Genomic DNA, 19,839 nt, shown 5'->3' with positions numbered 1-19,839 from the left:
TACCGAATAAAGGTTTAGCCCCCTGATCGCCCGGCGGTGATATGCGTCGCCCCAGGCATCGTCAGATTAGCGCCAGTACCGCTAACACCCACGCACGCAGCATACGCCTCTCTTAGTGGTATAGTATCTGAACGGTTCAATATCTGATCCGATCAGATCTATACTAGCGTCCCCAGCAGTTTAGAGTTCCCAAAAACGCAGTGTTAGCGGGATCAGCCCAGATACCTGCTAGCACCTGCGTTTTGCCCCTCCGCCCGGCCCAGCCCGCCCAAGTGCAGTATCGATCGATCACTGTCACTTACAAAACACTAAACGCATAACTGCAGCGTTCGCAGAGTCAGGCCTAATCCCTGTGATCGCTAACAGTTTTTTTGGTAGTGTTTTGGTGAACTGGCAAGCACCAGCGGCCTAGTACACCCCAGTCGTAGTCAAACCAGCACTGCAGTAACACTTGGTGACGTGGCGAGTCCCATAAGTGCAGTTCAAGCTGGTGAGGTGGCAAGCACAAGTAGTGTCCCGCTGCCACCAAGAAGAAGACAAACAGGCCTGTCGTGCCCATAGTGCCCTTCCTGCTACAGTCGCCAATCCTAATTGGGAACCCACCGCTTCTGCAGCACTCGTACTTCCCCCATTCACATCCCCAACCAAATGCAGTCGGCTGCATGAGAGGCATTTTTATGTCCTCCCGAGTACCCCTACCCAGCGAACCACCCCAAAAAAGATGTTGTGTCTGCAGCAAGCGAGGATATAGGCGTGACACCCGCTATTATTGTCCCTCCTGTCCTGACATTCCTGGTCTTTGCATTGGTGAATGTTTTGAACGCTACCATACACTAGTTGAGTATTAGCATAGGGTACAGCATTGCACAGACTAGGCACACTTTCACAGGGTCTCCCAAAATGCCATCGCATTTTGAGAGACCCGAACCTGGAACAGGTTACAGTTATAAAAGTAAGTTACAAAAAAAAGTGCAAAAAAATAATATATATATATATATATATATAAAATAAAAAAAAATAGTTGTCGTTTTATTGTTCTCTCTTCTGCTCTTTTTTACTGTATTCTATTCTGCAATGTTTTATTGTTATTATGTTTTATCATGTTTGCTTTTCAGGTATGCAATTTTTTATACTTTACCGTTTACTGTGTTTTATTGTTAACCATTTTTTTGTCTTCAGGTATGCCATTCACGACTTTGAGTGGTTATACCAGAATGATGCCTGCAGGCTTAGGTATCATCTTGGTATCATTGTTTTCAGCCAGCGGTCGGCTTTCATGTAAAAGCAATCCTAGCGGCTAATTAGCCTCTAGACTGCTTTTACAAGCAGTGGGAGGGAATGCCCCCCCCACCGTCTTCCGTGTTTTTCTCTGGCTCTTCTGTCTCAACAGGGAACCTGAGAATACAGCCGGTGATTCAGCCAGCTGACCATAGAGCTGATCAGAGACCAGAGTGGCTCCAAACATCTCTATGGCCTAAGAAACCGGAAGCTACGAGCATTTCATGACTTAGATTTCGCCGGATGTAAACAGCGCCATTGGGAAATTGGGAAAGCATTTTATCACACCGATTTTGGTGTGGTCAGATGCTTTGAGGGCAGAGGAGAGATCTAGGATCTAATAGACCCCAATTTTTTCAAAAGAGAGTACCTGTCACTACCTATTGCTATCATAGGGGATATTTACATTCCCTCAGATAACAATAAAAATGATTAAAAAAAAAAATGAAAGGAAAAGTTTAAAAATAAGATAAAAAAGCAAAAAAATAATAAAGAAAAAAAAAAAAAAAAAAAAAAGCACCCCTGTCCCCCCCCCTGCTCTCGCGTAAAGGCGAACACAAGCGTCGGTCTGGCGTCAAATGTAAACAGCAATTGCACCATGCATGTGAGGTGTCACCGCGAACGTCAGATCGAGGGCAGTAATTTTAGCAGTAGACTTCCTCTGTAAATCTAAAGTGGTAACCTGTAAAGGCTTTTAAAGGCTTTTAAAAATGTATTTAGTTTGTCGCCACTGCACGTTTGAGCGCAATTTTAAAGCATGTCATGTTTGGTATCCATGTACTTGGCCTAAGATCATCTTTTTTATTTCATCAAACATTTGGGCAATATAGTGTGTTTTAGTGCGTTAAAATTTAAAAAAGTGTGTTTTTTCCCCAAAAAATGCGTTTGAAAAATCGCTGCGCAAATACTGTGTGAAAAAAAAATGAAACACCCACCATTTTAATATGTAGGGCATTTGCTTTAAAAAAATATATAATGTTTGGGGGTTCAAAGTAATTTTCTTGCAAAAAAAAATAATTTTTTCATGTAAACAAAAAGTGTCAGAAAGAGCTTTGTCTTCAAGTGGTTAGAAGAGTGGGTGATGTGTGATATAAGCTTCTAAATGTTGTGCATAAAATGCCAGGACAGTTCAAAACCCCCCCAAATGACCCCATTTTGGAAAGTAGACACCCCAAGCTATTTGCTGAGAGGCATGTCGAGTCCATTGAATATTTTATATTGTGACACAAGTTGCGGGAAAGAGACACATTTTTTTTTTTTTGCACAAAGTTGTCACTAAATGATATATTGCTCAAACATGCCATGGGAATATGTGAAATTACACCCCAAAATACATTCTGTTGCTTCTCCTGAACTAGCCGCGTACAGGACCCCGAAAACCAAGCACTGCCTTCAGGCTTTCTAAGGGCGTAAATTTTTGATTTCACTCTTCACTGCCTGTCACAGTTTCGGAAGCCATGGAATGCCCAGGTGGCACAAAACCCCCCCAAATGACACCATTTTGGAAAGTAGACACCCCAAGCTATTTTCTGAGAGGTATAGTGAGTATTTTGCAGACCTCACTTTTTGTCACAAAGTTTTGAAAATTGAAAAAAGAAAAAAAAAAAAAGTTTTTTCTTGTCTTTCTTCATTTTCAAAAACAAATGAGAGCTGCAAAATACTCACCATGCCTCTCAGCAAATAGCTTGGGGTGTCTACTTTCCAAAATGGGGTCATTTGGGGGGGTTTTGTGCCACCTGGGCATTCCATGGCCTTCGAAACTGTGATAGGCAGTGAAGAGTGAAATCAAAAATTTACACCCTTAGAAATCCTGAAGGCGGTGATTGGTTTTCGGGGCCCCGTATGCAGCTAGGCTCCCAAAAAGTCCCACACATGTGGTATCCCCGTACTCAGGAGAAGCAGCTAAATGTATTTTGGGGTGCAATTCCACATATGCCCATGGCCTGTGTGAGCAATATATCATTTAGTGACAACTTTGTGCAAAAAAAAAAAAAATGTGTTTCCCGCAACTTGTGTCAAAATATAAAATATTCCATGGACTCAACATGCCTCTCAGCAAATAGCTTGGGGTGTCTACTTTCCAAAATGAGGTCATTTGGGGGGGGGGGTTGTGCCATCTGGGCATTTTATGGCCTTCAAAACTGTGATAGGTAGTGAGGAGTGAAATCAAAAATTTACGCCCTTAGAAATCCTGAAGGCGGTGATTGGTTTTCGGGGCCCCGTACGCGGCTAGGCTCCCAAAAAGTCCCACACATGTGGTATCTCCGTACTCAGGAGAAGCAGCTGAATGTATTTTGGGGTGCAATTCCACATATGCCCATGGCCTGTGTGAGCAATATATCATTTAGTGACAACTTTTTGTAAATTTTTTTTTTTTTTGTCATTATTCAATCACTTGGGACAAAAAAAATAAATATTCAATGGGCTCAACATGCCTCTCAGCAATTTCCTTGGGGTGTCTACTTTCCAAAATGGGGTCATTTGGGGGGTTTTGTACTGCCCTGCCAAAAAATAAAAACGGCAGAGGTGATCAAATACCATCAAAAGAAAGCTCTATTTGTGGGAAGAAAAGGACGCAAATTTCGTTTGGGTACAGCATTGCATGACCGCGCAATTAGCAGTTAAAGCGACGCAGTGCCAAATTGGAAAAAGTCCTCTGGTCCTTATGCAGCATAATGGGGCTAAAGTGGTTAATGGCGTACCTGCTAAGCAAATGATGGTTAACAATAAAACAAAGTAACATTACAGTATAACAGTAGACTTACCATACCTGTAAAGCAAATACAAAAAAAAAAAAAAGTAAAAAATAATACATTTTTAACGCAACCTGTGCCTAAAACATATATATGCTGAAGCATGGGGGCATCTGCCCCAAAGTTAGGAGCAAATCACTCCCCCACCCCTGCTGCCCCCATGCATATATGCTCTTTTTTTTAACTGTGGTGGTGAAATCACCTCCAACAGCACTGGAGTCACGGCTTTATGTATCGTGGGAGCAAACGCTGTTGCTGTCAAGATAAATAAATCCGCGCTGCAACTGAATGGCGTACCTGCTAAGCAAATGATGGTTAACAATAAAACAAAGTAACATTACAGTATAACAGTGAGACTTACCATACCTGCAAAGCAAATACAAAAAAAAACATAGTAAAAAATAAAACATTTTTTAACGCAACCTGTGCCTAAAATATATATATGCCGAAGCATGGGGGCATCCGCCCCAAAAGTTAGGAGCAAATCGCTCCTCCACCCCTGCTGCCCCCATGCTTTGGCATATATGCTCTTCTTTTTAACTGTGTAGTGAAATCACCTCCAGCAGCGCTGGAGTCACGGCTTTATGTATCGTGGGAGCAAACGCTGTTGCTGTCAAGATAAATAAATCCACGCTGCAGCTGAATGGCGTACCTGAAAACAAAAAAGGGTTAACAATAGAACACAATAAAACAATGCAGAATAGAATACAGTAAAAAAAGCAGAACAATAGAGAGAGAATAGAGAGAGAGAGAACAATAAATTGACAACTATTTTTGTTTTTTTTAATTTTTTTTGTGTTTTTTTATATTTTTTACTTTTTTTTTACACTTTTATTTGTAACTGTAACAGTTTGGTTCCAGGTTCGTCTCTCTAAAAAATGCGATGACATCTTGGGAGACCCTGCGAAAGTGTGTCCTAGTCTGTGCAGTGCTGTACCCTACAATAGCAGGTGTCACACCTATATCCGTGCTTTCTACAGACACAACATTTTCATTGGGGGGCTCGTTGGGTAGGGGTACTCGGGAGGACATACGGAAAATGCCTCTCATGCAGCCGGCTTACTGCATTTGGATTGGGAAGGTGAGATAGAGCACTGTCTGGAAACAGAAGGGCTCTGACAATCTCTTCCTGGAATTTAGGGAAGGATCCAGTCCGTCCTGAAGCTCTGTATAACACTTGAGCGTTCAGCAAAGCCAATTAAAATAAGTATACAGACACTTTCTTGTACCAGCATCTGGCCTTACGGGCAATTAGGTACGGCGCCAACAACTGGTCGTTGAGGTCCACCCCTCCCATGTTAAGGTTGTATTCATGGACACAGAGGGGTTTCTCCACAACACCAGTCTCCGTGGGAATTTGGACAATCATGTCTGCATGAAGGGAGGACAGAACGAAAACATTCTTATTATCCCTCCACTTCACAGCGAGAAAATTTGCAGCGATTGCGATGGGGTGGCCATGAATCAGTGGCCTCCCCCTCAGCACAGATCGCTCCTGCAGCGAAGCCGACCGCCCCAGGCACCGGGGGGGGCTGACCGGGCCCCCGCCCGCTGGGAGGCAGGGACGTACAGGCACACCCATATGCCTGCCCGTGCCATTCTGACGACGTACATCGTATGGCAAGTGGTTAAGTTGAGCTTTAATGTCCACACAGGTCTCCTCAAAGGCAGGAAGGGCTTGTACATTGTTCTTGTGACTGCGGTTTCAATCAATTTTTGTGAAAGTCCTCGAATACAGGGAATGCAGCAGCATCCATAAGTCACTAAGATGGCTAAAGCCACGGCAATAGAGATCAAACATGAGGTGATAAGCTCAGTCCATTTCCCGAACCAACCTTCAAGCCAGTCTGTGAATGGATCATTAATACCTGAATTTTCCGCTAATTCATTTGATAGAGCAGTCAGTCCTTCCTGGGCTCCAGGAGCTGTATTATTAGGGATAAAGGTACAACACATGCTACCAAACATTTTGCATACCTCCTCTTTCATCCAGGACCATATCTAAGGCCATTCGGTTCTGCCATGCCATTCGAGATGTGGGGGCCAACTGTTCTGCTAGGCCTTTTACAGCGTCCCTTGTATAATTTACAAATCGTTGTTGGTTATAGTATATATAGTTAATCCAGTCAACATTTTTATTTAAAGTCACCCACCAGAGAAGAGACTTAAACCCAGCTGTCACCTGATTCCTGGCCTTAAACTCATTCGGCACACCGCAAGGAACCCCAATCTCATCTATGTAGATCTAAGAGTCAAATAACCCCTTGGGAGAGGTATCCCTTCGATACTGTTGGTGACTCTTAGTCCCCGGGTATTCTGACAGGATTCTCAGGGGCATAGCTAGCTGGACCTAGCACAATCCCCTTGGGCATTGGCCGGTATCCTAGCCAGTGTCGCCAACCTACCAGATTGAAATTTACTGGCACAACACCCAAAATTTACTGGCACCACCACGTTTTTACTGGCATTTCACAAAAGTTCCAAAATTACATTTTTAGGTGTAAATTTCAGTATTTAGGCTACAAACAGGTATGCTAAGCAAATAGCAATGTGATTTAAGGTAGATTTTAAGGTAAAAAAACATATTTTTGGTATTTTCGACATAATAAGGAATTATCTAGTCCAATCACCTCCTGCCTCCATCACCTGTCACCATTACTCCCTGCCAGACTGCCTCCATCCCCCTCTGCCTCCACCTCCTGCCACCATCACCCCCTGCCAGACTGCCTCCACCCCCCTCTGCCACTAACACCACCTGCTCCAGTCCACCCCCCTCTGCCAACATCCCCCTCTGCCACCAACACCACCTGCTCCAGTCCATCCCCCTCTGCCACCATCCCCCTCTGCCACCAACACCATCTGCTCCAGTCCATCCCCCTCTGCCACCATCCCCCTCTGCCACCAACACCACCTGCTCCAGTCCATCCCCCTCTGCCACCATCCCCTTCTGCCACTGACCCCTCTGCCACCATCATACCATGTCTCCACCCCCCTCTGCCACCATCACACCCTGCCTCCATCCCCCTCTGCCACCATCACCCCCTACCACTATCCCCCCTCTGCCAGACTGCCTCCATCCCCCTCTGCCACTATCCCCCTCTGCCGCCATCACCCCCTGCCACAATCCCCCTCTGCCACCATCATACCCTGCCTCCACCCCCCTCTGCCACCATTACCCCCTGCCACCACCGCCCTCTGCCAGACTGCCTCCACCCCCCTCTGCCACTATCCCCCTCTGCCACCATCACCACCTGCTCCATCCCCCTCTGCCATCATCACCCCCTGCCACCATCATACCCTGCCTTCACCCCCTCTGCCACCATCACCCCCTGCCACAATCCCCCTCTGCCACCATCATACCCTGCCTCCACCCCCCTCTGCCAGACTGCCTCCATCCCCCTCTGCCACCAACACCACCTGCTCCAGTCCACCCCCCTCTGCCTCCATCCCCCTCTGCCACCAACACGACCTGCTCCAGTCCATCCCCCTCTGCCACCATCACCTTCTGTCACAGTCGGCTGGGCTGTCACTCTGTCCCAGACTCCCCCCGGTCCCCGTAGACTCTGGATTGCCTGGTCCTGGATGCAGGGCTCCCCTCCATTCCGCCGGCGCGTGCTGCTCAGCCTCCGAGACCTGCTGCTCCAGTGGCAGAGTCGCCTGGCCCTGGCTCAGCTCAGCTGTCAGCTTGCCTTGCCGCCGCGGCCGCGCTCGATCGATTTGAAAATGACGCCGGGCGGCGGTATTACGTTACTGCGCATGCGCCGCCCGGCCGAGCGCGTACGAGCTTTCCCGAGCCCGGCTGGCTTCGGAACGGCGCATGCGCAGTTGCGTGGCCGGCTCGCGGCCATCATTTTTACGGGCACCGGTGCCCGTAACGGGCATTCACGGGCGCCCCGAAAAACGGGTCGTTTTTACGGGCTGCCCGTAAATCTACGGGCGGTTGGCAACACTGATCCTAGCTCGCAGTTTCTTATCCCCACACATCCACCAGACATCAGCTCTCTGAGTGTCATGTTCAACCCAGTCACCATTGCCCCTGTTAATCCTCTCCCTGCAGTAGTCATCGGGTAGTGACCCAAGATCCACCCTGCTACGGTTCCCTGGGAGTGCAAAACAAGTAACTGCCAGAGGTATCTGAGGTCTCTGTACTGGGGGAAACAACAAACTCAACGTGTGACAGGTAGAATTTGTTTCAAGTTTATAGCTCTTATTATACAACCGCAACAAACCTTCTATATCTGTATTTTGATCAAGAAAAGGGACCGTTGCTAAATGTGATCTGGCTCTGGCACAAACTAAACAATTTTCTCTTTTTAGGGTTTTAACTGTATATCTCAACCATTCTACCCACTAATTTTTTCCTGATATCCTGTCTCTAGGGCTATGGCATCCTCTACAGTTAAGTTAGTGAATCTCACAGTTTTACTCAAAATGTATATTTTAGTGTGGCTTTCCTCTTTTTCCTCATGTCTACCTTCTCTTGTTGTCTAGTTTTATTAGGCGGTAACACTTAGAGGAAAATTTTGCCTTATGGGATCAGTTCCTGACACCCATGCTCCCATAGAGTACAACTGATGATCCCTTTTTTGAGGTTCTTTTAGTGTTATCAGCAATTGGTTGCAATCTCTGCTATGTGTACAGGGGGAATTAGCTGTCTTTGTTATGGTCAGTCTCTCTTTTAGGCCACTTACGTCTGGAAGGTAGTTCCCCCAGTTTTGGTGTGCTGTGGTCCATAGGGCATGGTTCCATGATGTACACCCAGTCCTACTAGGAACATAGCAAACATATTTATCTGCCCATATGAGCCTTTTTGCTTCAGTTATGTCCCCACAGTCCACAATTTGGCAAAAGTCAACTAAAATGGCTATTCCTTCTATGAAGGTTAAGTTCAAAGTCTTTCCCATACTTGCCCACTCTAGAGGTTCCTCCACTTTCCAGTTTCTGCCTCCCCGTATGGACGTCTCCCCTAGAGTCACCAGTAGGCCCAAGATAATTACTATCCCTTTCATCCCAACCAGCTACAGAGCCCCAGTGGATAGGGTAGGGGAGTTGGAAGGGGGGGAGGCTTCACCGGCTTGAGACAAGTCCCACCTTGTGTGAGACCTCCCTTTGTAGCCGGACTTTCTGGTTCTCTTGTAGCCAACTGGCCCTGCTCTGCCTGTAAAACCTTGTTGCAATGGGACTAGTGAATCCAGATCTCTCTGCAATCCTTATAACCGTGGGAGTGGTGAGAAGAACCTGATACAGCCCCTCCTACTTGGGTGAGTGCCAATGTTTTCTTTTTATTACTTTTACCAGGACCCAGTCTCGAATATGGATTTTCTCTTCTCCTTGGATTGGACCTTCTGGAATAGAACAGACTTCATTAATTTGTTTCTGTTTCAACAGGTTAGACATATATTCTGCTAGAGTACGTTCAGATTCTTCAGCTGGTATTTCATTTGGTAGTAAGGGTATTCTATGTGGCCTTCCATATATCATTTCAAATGGGCTTAAACCTTCTTTTGTGGGTGTAACATGCATACTAGTCACAGCTAGTGGTAAACAGTACATCCAATTTTTACCTGTTTCTTCCATAGCTTTTCTCAGCTTATTTTTTAGGATTTCATTGTGTCTTTCCACCAATTCAGCTGATTGCGGGTGATAGGCACAATGGTTTTTTATTTGGTTACCCATCACTTCTGTCAAATGTTGTATAGTTTTATTTACAAAATGGGGTCCATTATCACTGTAGATCTTTTCAGGGATTCCAAATCTAGGATTTATATACTTTAGTAATGCTTTAGCCACAGTCTTTGTGAAGCAATAGGCTGTACATACCTTATTTAACATCTCAGTCCCCCCCTGTTTGACACATGAGTTACTCCATGTGTCAATACTGCTGCATACCTAAATAAGTATTTTGGCAATACCGGTTTTCCTTCAGGTGATGTGTAAATGTTATCTATTATTGTGCAACCTTTTGTTTTCCAATATTGTTTCTCCCCAGCGGGTGCATTCTGCTGCATATCAGTAAGGACTGTATGATCTATCTCTATGATTTCCTGTTCTGCCATTATTTGATGTGTTTCTTGTGCCACTATTTTAGCCGCTTCACATGCCCTTTTATTTCCCTCCGAGATGGGGTCGTTTTGTGTGTGCTTGATATTTGCAGATTGCAAGCTCTTTTGGTAACTGTATTGCATCTAGGAGCTCTAGAATGAAGTCTGTGTGTGAAATTGGCTTAACACTGGAGGGGACCATCCCGCTGTTTTTCCATTGTTGTGCAAAAACATGTACTGTTGAAAAGGCATATTGACTGTCAGTGTATATGGTTACGATTTACTTTTGATAGTATGCGTGCTCTTGTCAGTGCTACACGTTCTGCTAATTGTGCTGAATAATGTTTTGGTAATGGCCTAGCTTCTAAGATTTCATCATGTGTCACTACTGCATATCCAGTTGCATTTGTACCATCTGGATTTTTCTTACTGGAGCCATCAACAAAAAGTGTCATGTCAGGGTTTGATAACGGTACATCTTTCAAATTACTTTGTGGCAGTACCTTTTCAGCGATGGCAGCAGTACAGTCATGTTTATGACCATCAGTAGGAAGTGGTAGTAGTGTGGATAGGTTTAATGTAGTACACCTCTGTGTTGTTAAGTGAAGTTGTGTCAAGAGTATTGTCATACAAGAAAGGTGTCGTGCTGGGCTTAAATGTGATATCTTTTGTTGTAAAAGGATAACAGACACTGCATGTGGTACCTTGAGTGTCAACGGGTGATATAGCACTATAGATGCTGAGGCCTTAACTGCTTTGGCTGCAGCTACCACTGCCTGTACACAGGGTGGAAGTGCTCTAGTTACACTGTCTAGTTTTGTAGAATAGTAAGCAATCGGCCTCTGGCACCCGCCATGTGACTGTGTAAGTACTGATGTCATGTGACCTTCCCTTGAGTCTACTGTTTGTTTGAAAGGTTTGTCATAATTTGGTAAGGCTAGCACTGATGAACTAGAAAGGACTTGTTTTAGATCAGTAAAAGCTGTTTCTGTTTCCTCACTCCATTTTATAGCATCCTGTGGGGCCATGGGGTTCCCATGTATGGCATGGACCAACGAGGCGGTCAGTATTGAATACCCTGGGATCCAAGCCCTACAAAAATTTGTCATGCCCAAAAAAGACATCATTTGTTTCGTTGTTTCTGGCTTCGGCACCTGGAGGAGGGCTTGAATTTTCTCCTCATCCAGATGTCGACCTTCTTTTGAAATATTATACCCTAAGTATTTGACCTGCTGTTGCCACAATTGCAGTTTAGTTTTATTTACCTTATGTCACAGAGGAAATACCACAGAGCCATTGTGTCAGTCCTACAAACCCCCCCTAAAGGGAGACGCCACTAGGATGTCATCTACATAGAGGAGGAGCTGGCTTTCCACTGGGGGCACAAATTGAGGCAAGTTTGAGGACATTGCCTGTGAAAAGATGGTAGGGGACTCACAATAGCCCTGGGGCAACCTGGTGAAGGTATACCTTTTTCCCTGGTGAAGGCAAACCAAAATTATTGATCGGGGTGCACCGGAATACTAAAAAAGGCGTTACTGATATCAATCACAGAAAATAATTAATTTCCCGGATCTAAATCATTCAATAGTGTGTGTGGATCTGGTACCACAGGAGCTCTCGATATAACTGCCTGGTTAACAGCTTGTAAATCCTGTACCATTCTCCAGCCTATGGAAGGCGGAGCCTTCTTAAAGCAGAGGTCCACAATATTTTAACTTCACCTTATCCCCATCAGCGCTATGAATAGATGCTCAAATGAAAAGAAAAATTTTTTTGGTGCTGTATTTACCTTAGAATCTGTCTGTATTGTGGCACTTATTGTTCGTCACTCCCGCGGGAGTAGGCGTATATATATATTTGTTTTCCCCTGAGGCTCACTGTCTCCTGGAAGCTAAGTGTCATGCTTCCCATTAGTCAGTGCGCATGCGCAAACGGAGCATCCGAAAATTTTCGAGGATGAACCGCTGTTTATCATCCTCGGAGATTTTCAGCGGTACCGTTTGCACAAGGCTGCGCCTGCGCAGTCCAGCCTGGGCATTATCCGACGGGGACCCATATCGACAAGACAGTGAGCATGCGCGGGAATGAGCAGCATTAAACGCATCCCGGAAATCAATGCTTGTGGGCTTCACATGCCCACAAGCAAGATGGAACCCTGCCATCATAAGATTTTATAAGTTCATTTTATAATCGAAAACGGACATCGGGGGAATTAATACACCAAACAAGTGAGTGTTATATAGTGTTTAGCAAAGTGTCAGAATGGCTGAAAAAAAAAAAAAGAATGGTCGGCGGACCTCCGTTTTAACAGGAAAAAGAGGGGTGTTGCAGGGGCTGTCAGGACACGGAATAATCATCCCTGTTTGTAAAAGTTCTTCTATTACAGGGGCTATACCCTCCTCTGCTTCCTTCTTAAGGGGGTATTGTCTTTGGTGGGGTCTGTGGTGTGATTTTGGAGTGATGGTTACTGGTTGACCTTTAATGAGTCCCACATCTGCTGGACCTTTAGTCCACAGTGTCCCTGGGAGCCCATCTAATGGGTGACTCTCTTGTCTCAAGTATCATTCAGTTCCTGCAGCCCACATGTGTGCCGAGGGTGTTGGTAATGGTTTCGTGTCCTAATGTTAACTTAATTTGTATAGGTTAGGTACACCTACAGGAGCCCAATCTCTTAGGTCTTGGCATTCCCTCACAAACCCTTCCACACCCCTCAAATCTCGGCTTTTGGGTTTAGCCAAGGATAGATGTGGGGTGATTTTCCTAAACAGAACTTGTTCCTCTTGGGGTATACAACATGCTGATGCACAAATCCCTCAACACTCCAGTAAACATTGGTTAATTGCAGGGTAACTTCCTTCTTTGAGAAAAATCTGGATGCATAATACTTATCATGCCCCGGTGTTCTCTTAAAATACATTGTGCAGTGAGGCCTATTTGGTGTCTGTAAATCTACTGTTTTACCTTCCGTCATGGTTTCAGCATGATTAATCAAGTTGTCAACAGTATCAACTGTCTCCTTGTCTTTCATATACACATCTAAGGAGTAATAAGGTGTTTCTTCTATTGGGTTCATGGGTCCCTGTCCTACCTGGACTGCAAACTCATTATTTTGTGCACCGACTGACATGCGCATGGCTGACATTAGGTCTCTACCCAAGAGATTTACAGGGCAGACAGTAGACAAGATCACTCTGGTTGTGGTCTTGACCCCTGTCTCTGGCTCCTCAATGGTGACATACTCAGACAATTATTCCCTCACCAATTTTCCACTTACTCCTTGTACCAGAATAGATTTTGTAGATTGGTCAATATGAGGCACATCTGCAGGGTGGATTAAGGTCCTAGAGGCCCCTGAGTCCACCAAAAACTGTACACACTTTCTTTCAGCCATTAACTCTACCTGTGGTAAGTTTTTAACGTACCCTATCTTTTCCAGGTGGCTCACACATACCGTCTCTAGTCAATCCGATTTGTGGGGGCCTGGCCCGTTAGGGCAGTCCCTGGCCAAATGCCCCTGTTTTCCACAAACCCAACTTTCCCTTCTTTCTACCCATTCTTTATTCTTCAATTGTCCTCCACCCCTTAATCTTAATCTGCTCCTTCCTCTAAAACCACCTCTGCCTCTCCCTCTACGAGACTCCTCCGGTTCTGCCTCGGTGGTATACTCTTCTACATCCTCATCTCCTTCATCACCTTGCACCAAAACCTTCACTTTCACATTCTTTTTTGCCATCATTTTCAATTATTTCTCAGAATGTTTAGCATACTGCAGGGTGTCTAGAACACTGGCAGTGCAGTATGTAATCATATTTTAATAATATAGTCCTTAGGATCTTGTTTCAAGCCATTAACAAAAGCTATTTTAAACTGTTGTTGATAGGCGCTGTTCACATCACTGGATTTGGGAAGCCCTGAGAACACCTTAAAAACTTCTCATAGTTTATTCAGATAATCACTGACACTTTCCTTGTCTTCCTGTACAGTCATATTAATCTTTTGCCAGTCAGCTCCTTGTACCCATCGGAGATTACATCTCTGATAGAATACAGTCAATCTGTCTGTCAAATCTTGGCTATCATGGGCCAGTGGTTCCCCTCTTTGTTGAGGAGGCACTGGGGCTGCACAGAGGTCCCAATTTCCCTTTACTGATGCCCAATCTGATCCTAGAATCCTCCTTAAGGCCCTTTCCACTTCGACCCGGTTTAGCCTATAACTGTTCCTGAGACCTTGAATATTTTCAATGAATTCTGGGGCCCCAAACTTAGGATGTTTAATATGCTTGGTAGCCTTCTGCACATCTCTCTCAGTCCATGGTCTAAAAACAGTCATAGTTAGGGGCTGACCATTTTGTCCACCTCTAGGGTTTGGAACTTCTATTAAGGGATACCCTTCAGCATCCTCTGTGTCCTCCTCGCCATAATCTACTAGTTTTCTGGGGCTCTTAGTTCCCTCGGGAACTCCCTATCCCTGGAGCCATGCGTCAGTCAACGTCTCTAATATAGATCTGCTCATCGCACGGAGCTGACTGTCATCTGCGGAGATTGGGGAAATGGGGTTGGGGTTTTGTTCAGAGGTGGTTCCTTTGACAGGGGTGGATGTCACAGGGAGGATGGTACTCTGGGTGGTGGCCTGCACCTGAGGGGGAGGACCATTATAAGGAGGTGGTCTCTGAGGGTAACAAATGAGATCATCCTCTTTGTCCACTAGGGGCAGTTGGGCTTGGCATTTTTCTGTTGTTCTCCTTCCTTCTGCTCTAATTCTAGCGTGCTCAAATGGATGGGAATGTATAAATAAAGTGTGAATATCACTGTGGAAATATATAATGAAGATGCTAGCCACTTTGTCTTGCCCTTAACAAGTAAAATGATTTGCATGCTTTTAACAAGTTACAAATTACTAATACTTGGCTTAGTGGTTAATTCTTTCTTTTTTTAAATCAGCTGTAATGTAAATTAATTATACTTTCATTAAACGCTATAATTATTGGATTGCACATTTTAAAACAGCAAATTTTAGTCTAGCAGTGTAATTTTTTTATTAAATCCTACTGCATGTAAGATTTAATTAAAAGAGTAAATCTTATTGTGAAAATAAATCTCTTTCTGTGAAACATAAGAATATTTGGAATTACTTGGTTACTTGAATGGGTGGGGGTTAGGGCAGTCAGGTATGCAAATTTGATCCATCTCTGTGCTCTTTTTAAAATTCACACCCTACTTCAGTTATTAAAATCTTAACTTCTAAAAGCTGAACAAATAATTTGCAAAAACATGAATGAATACAGATATGTATTTATGAACCTAATCTATTCAATGCTATTCTATATATTTATTGAATGCCCAAACCCTATAGAATGCATGGATGTTAGAATTAATTAGGTTTTTTTTGTGCAAATGTTTAACAAATCTGTATGTTCATAAAAACACACTGTATACTACATTTCTTTTAGTGCACACAACCACAACCTAAACTCCAATTGTTCTAAAATTTTGCCCAATATAACAATGAGACAACATTGAGTAAAAACAATATTCAGTCTCTAATCTCAAAAAAGCAGCATTGGAAGACTAACCATTCATGCCACATATCTGTGTCTGAGGTCTGTATCCAACTTTCATGAGTAGGGATGGGAATATGGTGAGGGGTAGTTACGTTCAGCTGAACTCGCAAACAGCTAAATACATAGATGAAGTGCATATACAGTGGGGACAGAAAGTATTCAGACCCCCTTAAATTTTTCACTCTTTGTTATATTGCAGCCATTTGCTAAAATCATTTAAGTTCATTTTTTTCCTCATTAATGTACACACAGCACCCCATATTGACAGAAAAACACAGAATTGTTGACATTTTTGCAGATTTATTAAAAAAGAAAAACTAAAATATCACATGGTCCTAAGTATTCAGACCCTTTGCTGTGACACTCATATATTTAACTCTGGTGCTGTCCATTTCTTCTGATCATCCTTGAGATGATTCTACACCTTCATTTGAGTTCAGCTGTGTTTGATTATACTGATTGGACTTGATTAGGAAAGCCACACACCTGTCTATATAAGACCTTACAGCTCACAGTGCATGTCAGAGCAAATGGGAATCATGAGGTCGAAGGAACTGCCTGAAGGGCTCAGAGACAGAATTGTGGCAAGGCACAGACCTGGCCAAGGTTACAAAAAAATTTCTGCTGCACTTAAGGTTCCTAAGATCACAGTGGCCTCCATAATCCTTAAATGGAAGACATTTGGAACGACCAGAACCCTTCCTAGAGCTGGCCGCCCGGCCAAACTGAGCTATCGGGGGAGAAGAGCCATGGTGAGAGAGGTAAAGAAGAACCCAAAGATCACTGTGACTGAGCTCCAGAGATGCAGTCGGGAGATGGGAGAAAGTTGTAGAAAGTCAACCATCACTGCAGCCCTCCACCAGTCGGGGCTTTATGGCAGAGTGGCCCGACCGAAGTCTTAGTGCAAGACACATGAAAGCCCACATGGAGTTTGCTAAAAAACCTGAAGGACTCCACGATGATGAGAAATAAGATTCTCTGGTCTGATGAGACCAAGATAGAACTTTTTGGCCTTATTTTTAAGTGGTATGTGTGGAGAAAACCAGGCACTGCTCATCACCTGTCCAATACAGTCCCAACAGTGAAGTATGGTGGTGGCAGCATCATGCTGTGGGGGTGTTTTTCAGCTGCAGGGACAGGACGACTGGTTGCAATCGAGGGAAAGATGAATGCGGCCAAGTACAGGGATATCCTGGACGAAAACCTTCTCCAGAGTGCTCAGGACCTCAGACTGGGCCGAAGGTTTACCTTCCAACAAGAAAATGACCCCAAGCACACAGCTAAAATAACAAACGAGTGGCATCACAACAACTCTGTGACTGTTCTTGAATGGCCCAGCCAGAGCCCTGACTTAAACCCAATTGAGCATCTCTGGAGAGACCTAAAAATGGCTGCCCACCAACGTTTACCATCCAACCTGACAGAACTGGAGAGGATCTGCAAGGAGGAATGGAAGAGGATCCCCAAATCCAGGTTTGAAAAACTTGTTGCATCTTTCCCAAAAGACTCATGGCTGTATCAGATCAAAAGGGTGCTTCTACTAAATACTGAAAAAGGGTCTGAATACTTAGGACCATTTGATATTTCAGTTTTTCTTTTTTAATAAATCTGCAAAAATGTCAACAATTCTGTGTTTTTCTGTCAATATGGGGTGCTGTGTGTACATTAATGAGGAAAAAAACGAACTTAAATGAATTAGCAAATGGCTGCAATATAACAAAGAGTGAAAAATTTAAGGGTGTCTGAATACTTTTCGTCCCCACTGTATATGAGCTGCTCTACTTGCCAAAGGATTTGTTTTTGTGTTTAACAAAGTAAACCAAAAAAAAAAAAGTGTATATATATATATATATGTGATATGATGTATATGAAAGTGTTAAAACTGTGTTAAAAACATGTTTAGCATTCCCATAAAAAAAACAACATCTCAAAAGCAAGAAGCACTTTAAAACACAGTAAAATCTTGGATTGCGAGTAACATGGACTGCCACTGTTTTAAAAAATGAGCAATTTATAAATTTTAACTTGATAAACGAGCGTGGTCTTACAATACAAGTAGCGTCACTTCACAACTGAGTATAAAGGAGAAGTGAGGCGCCTCTAAGTGTAGCAATATGGTTACATTTACTGAAGGTACAACATTTAGGCTCAGTTCACACTGCCGCGACATGGGATTTGACTTATGAGACTCCGAGTCTCGTGACATGTGAAATCCCATTTTATTCAATGAGAGAATGAGAGCTGTCTTAATTAGCACTACTGAAGTCGCTCCATAGACTGTAATAGAAGTTGCCTCAAAGATGCCTTGAAGTCAAATTGCTATAATCATTTTAAATGGACTATAGACTGAAGGACTTATGAATTAATGGTTGTGGAATGAATCATCTGAGTTTCCACTGTTTCCTATGGGGAAATTTGCTTTGATATACGAGTGCTTTGGATTACAAGCATGTTTCCAGGAACGCATTATACCCGCAATCCAAGGTTTTACTGTACACATTTGTCCATAAATATACATCCCCAGTTAAAATGTAACTGCAGCAAACTTTTTTTCTCATTTTGAATATAGTAAGGGGCAGAGGTTATAACTCGTCAGCTTTTTTGCCATCAGTTTCGCATATGAGAAATTTCCCTTAACTTCCTGTCCCATAGCTAAAACAGGAAGTTAGAGAAAATTCCTTCAAAGTGAGGGAATCCTGGGGTGTCACCAGGGTCATCAAAACTAGTATTTCCAATGGAAGATCTCCCCTCGATTAGGCTTCAAGTACACTTGAAGTACTTTGACTTCTGAGCATAGGAAAACACAAAACGTGGCAAAATGAAGACACAATTTGGTGCGTTTTGCAGTCGGCGGTCAAAACTTTCATATCCTGAGCACGATTCTTCCGCATTCAGGAGAGGAATGTTAGGGGAGGTTGAACCTCCCCTAACCGCAGCAGCTCCTAAACGACCCTAAAAGACTATGTGTACATGGACACATAGGCTTTTATGGATTTGAGTTTAGGAGCTTTGGCAAAAAAACCCGCCAAAAGCTCCTAAACTTTAGGAGCTGCTAGTGTACATGAAGCCTTATTGTTCTGATGTCAACGCATAATTTGGGATTTTCTTGTCAAACCAAAATTTGGGATTTTCTTTTACTTTCTCTTTCAGTGATAATGGTAAATAGGACAAATACAGATGGGGAATCTCCCTAACAGGGGCACAGACCACACTAAAAACTCACAGCTGTTCTAATTCCTCTCCACTAAATCCAAAACTACAAAAAAATGTTTTGACTTTAGTTGCACCTTAAAACTGATATTTGGGGAATTTTGTTGGATGAAATTTTCACATGGGCAAATCTTGTTTAAAAAAGGGCATAAACCACGGTGATAAAGAGAGTGAATTGGGCACATTTTAGTTAAAAATTGTGTGAATCTTGATCCAAAATAATGATAAATAAACCTTTAAGCTTTTAATAAATGTTGACATATTTTTGTCCAATAGTATGCAAAAGTAGGCAGCCCAAATAAACCTTGTTTTGCAAAAAGGCTTACATAGATGTGTTATTCTTTGTGTGTTCATTTAATTTAATTACATTCTACAGTCATATGGTTTTATTTCTATCTTTACAGTTCTTTATACTTGTTTTGCTTATGTTCATCGTGGAACTTGTTGGTGTCATTTTGGCCTTGACTTTTCAGAAATTGGTAAGAAATCATTCATAATGTGACAACACTGAACTAAAGAGTATCTACTAATAAACTGTGGCATCTAATTCTTAATTCCAATGTTGGATTAACTTACAGATCAATGAAAATCATTTTAGGACTGAGCTACAGACGCACTACAAAGGAGATAATTCCTCTGAAGTCTTCAGCCAGTCATGGAACGCCATTATGATAGCAGTAAGATATTTACATGAGTGTGAGCTCAAGGACCAGTAAACTATTGTGCATGTTATTTTGTGTAAAAGAATACTAATACTATTTGCATACATGTACATGTGAAGAGTTTATGCTTGTGCATGATCTGTTTTGTATAATTCTGCCGCGCAGGCATGTTTTTTGCCATTCCAACCCTGTTTTGCCTTATTGATTCAACTTTGCACCTTTTGAGTAAACTGCAAGTTACAGTTACTGTCTGTCTGATAATTCAGCAGATTACCCATTCTGTTACAGTGTCAAAATACTCTGATATCTTTGTGTCATACCTGTATGATGAA

General features: G+C 43.3%; 1 protein-coding gene across 1 annotated transcript in view; it reads left to right on the top strand.

The window, feature by feature from the left end:
• The window catches only part of LOC141130016 (tetraspanin-18-like), a 115,533-nt gene that overhangs the window by 63,463 nt on the left and 32,231 nt on the right, over positions 1-19,839 (top strand). The window contains exons 3-4 of the mRNA XM_073618008.1: positions 19,250-19,324; positions 19,424-19,522. Coding sequence (XP_073474109.1) covers positions 19,250-19,324; positions 19,424-19,522 — 174 coding nt within the window. The remainder of the gene's footprint in view (positions 1-19,249; positions 19,325-19,423; positions 19,523-19,839) is intronic.

Source organism: Aquarana catesbeiana, linkage group LG02 (assembly GCF_042186555.1).
Source record: "Aquarana catesbeiana isolate 2022-GZ linkage group LG02, ASM4218655v1, whole genome shotgun sequence".
Lineage (NCBI taxonomy): Eukaryota > Metazoa > Chordata > Amphibia > Anura > Ranidae > Aquarana > Aquarana catesbeiana.
This window is presented reverse-complemented; position numbering and strand designations above follow the sequence as displayed.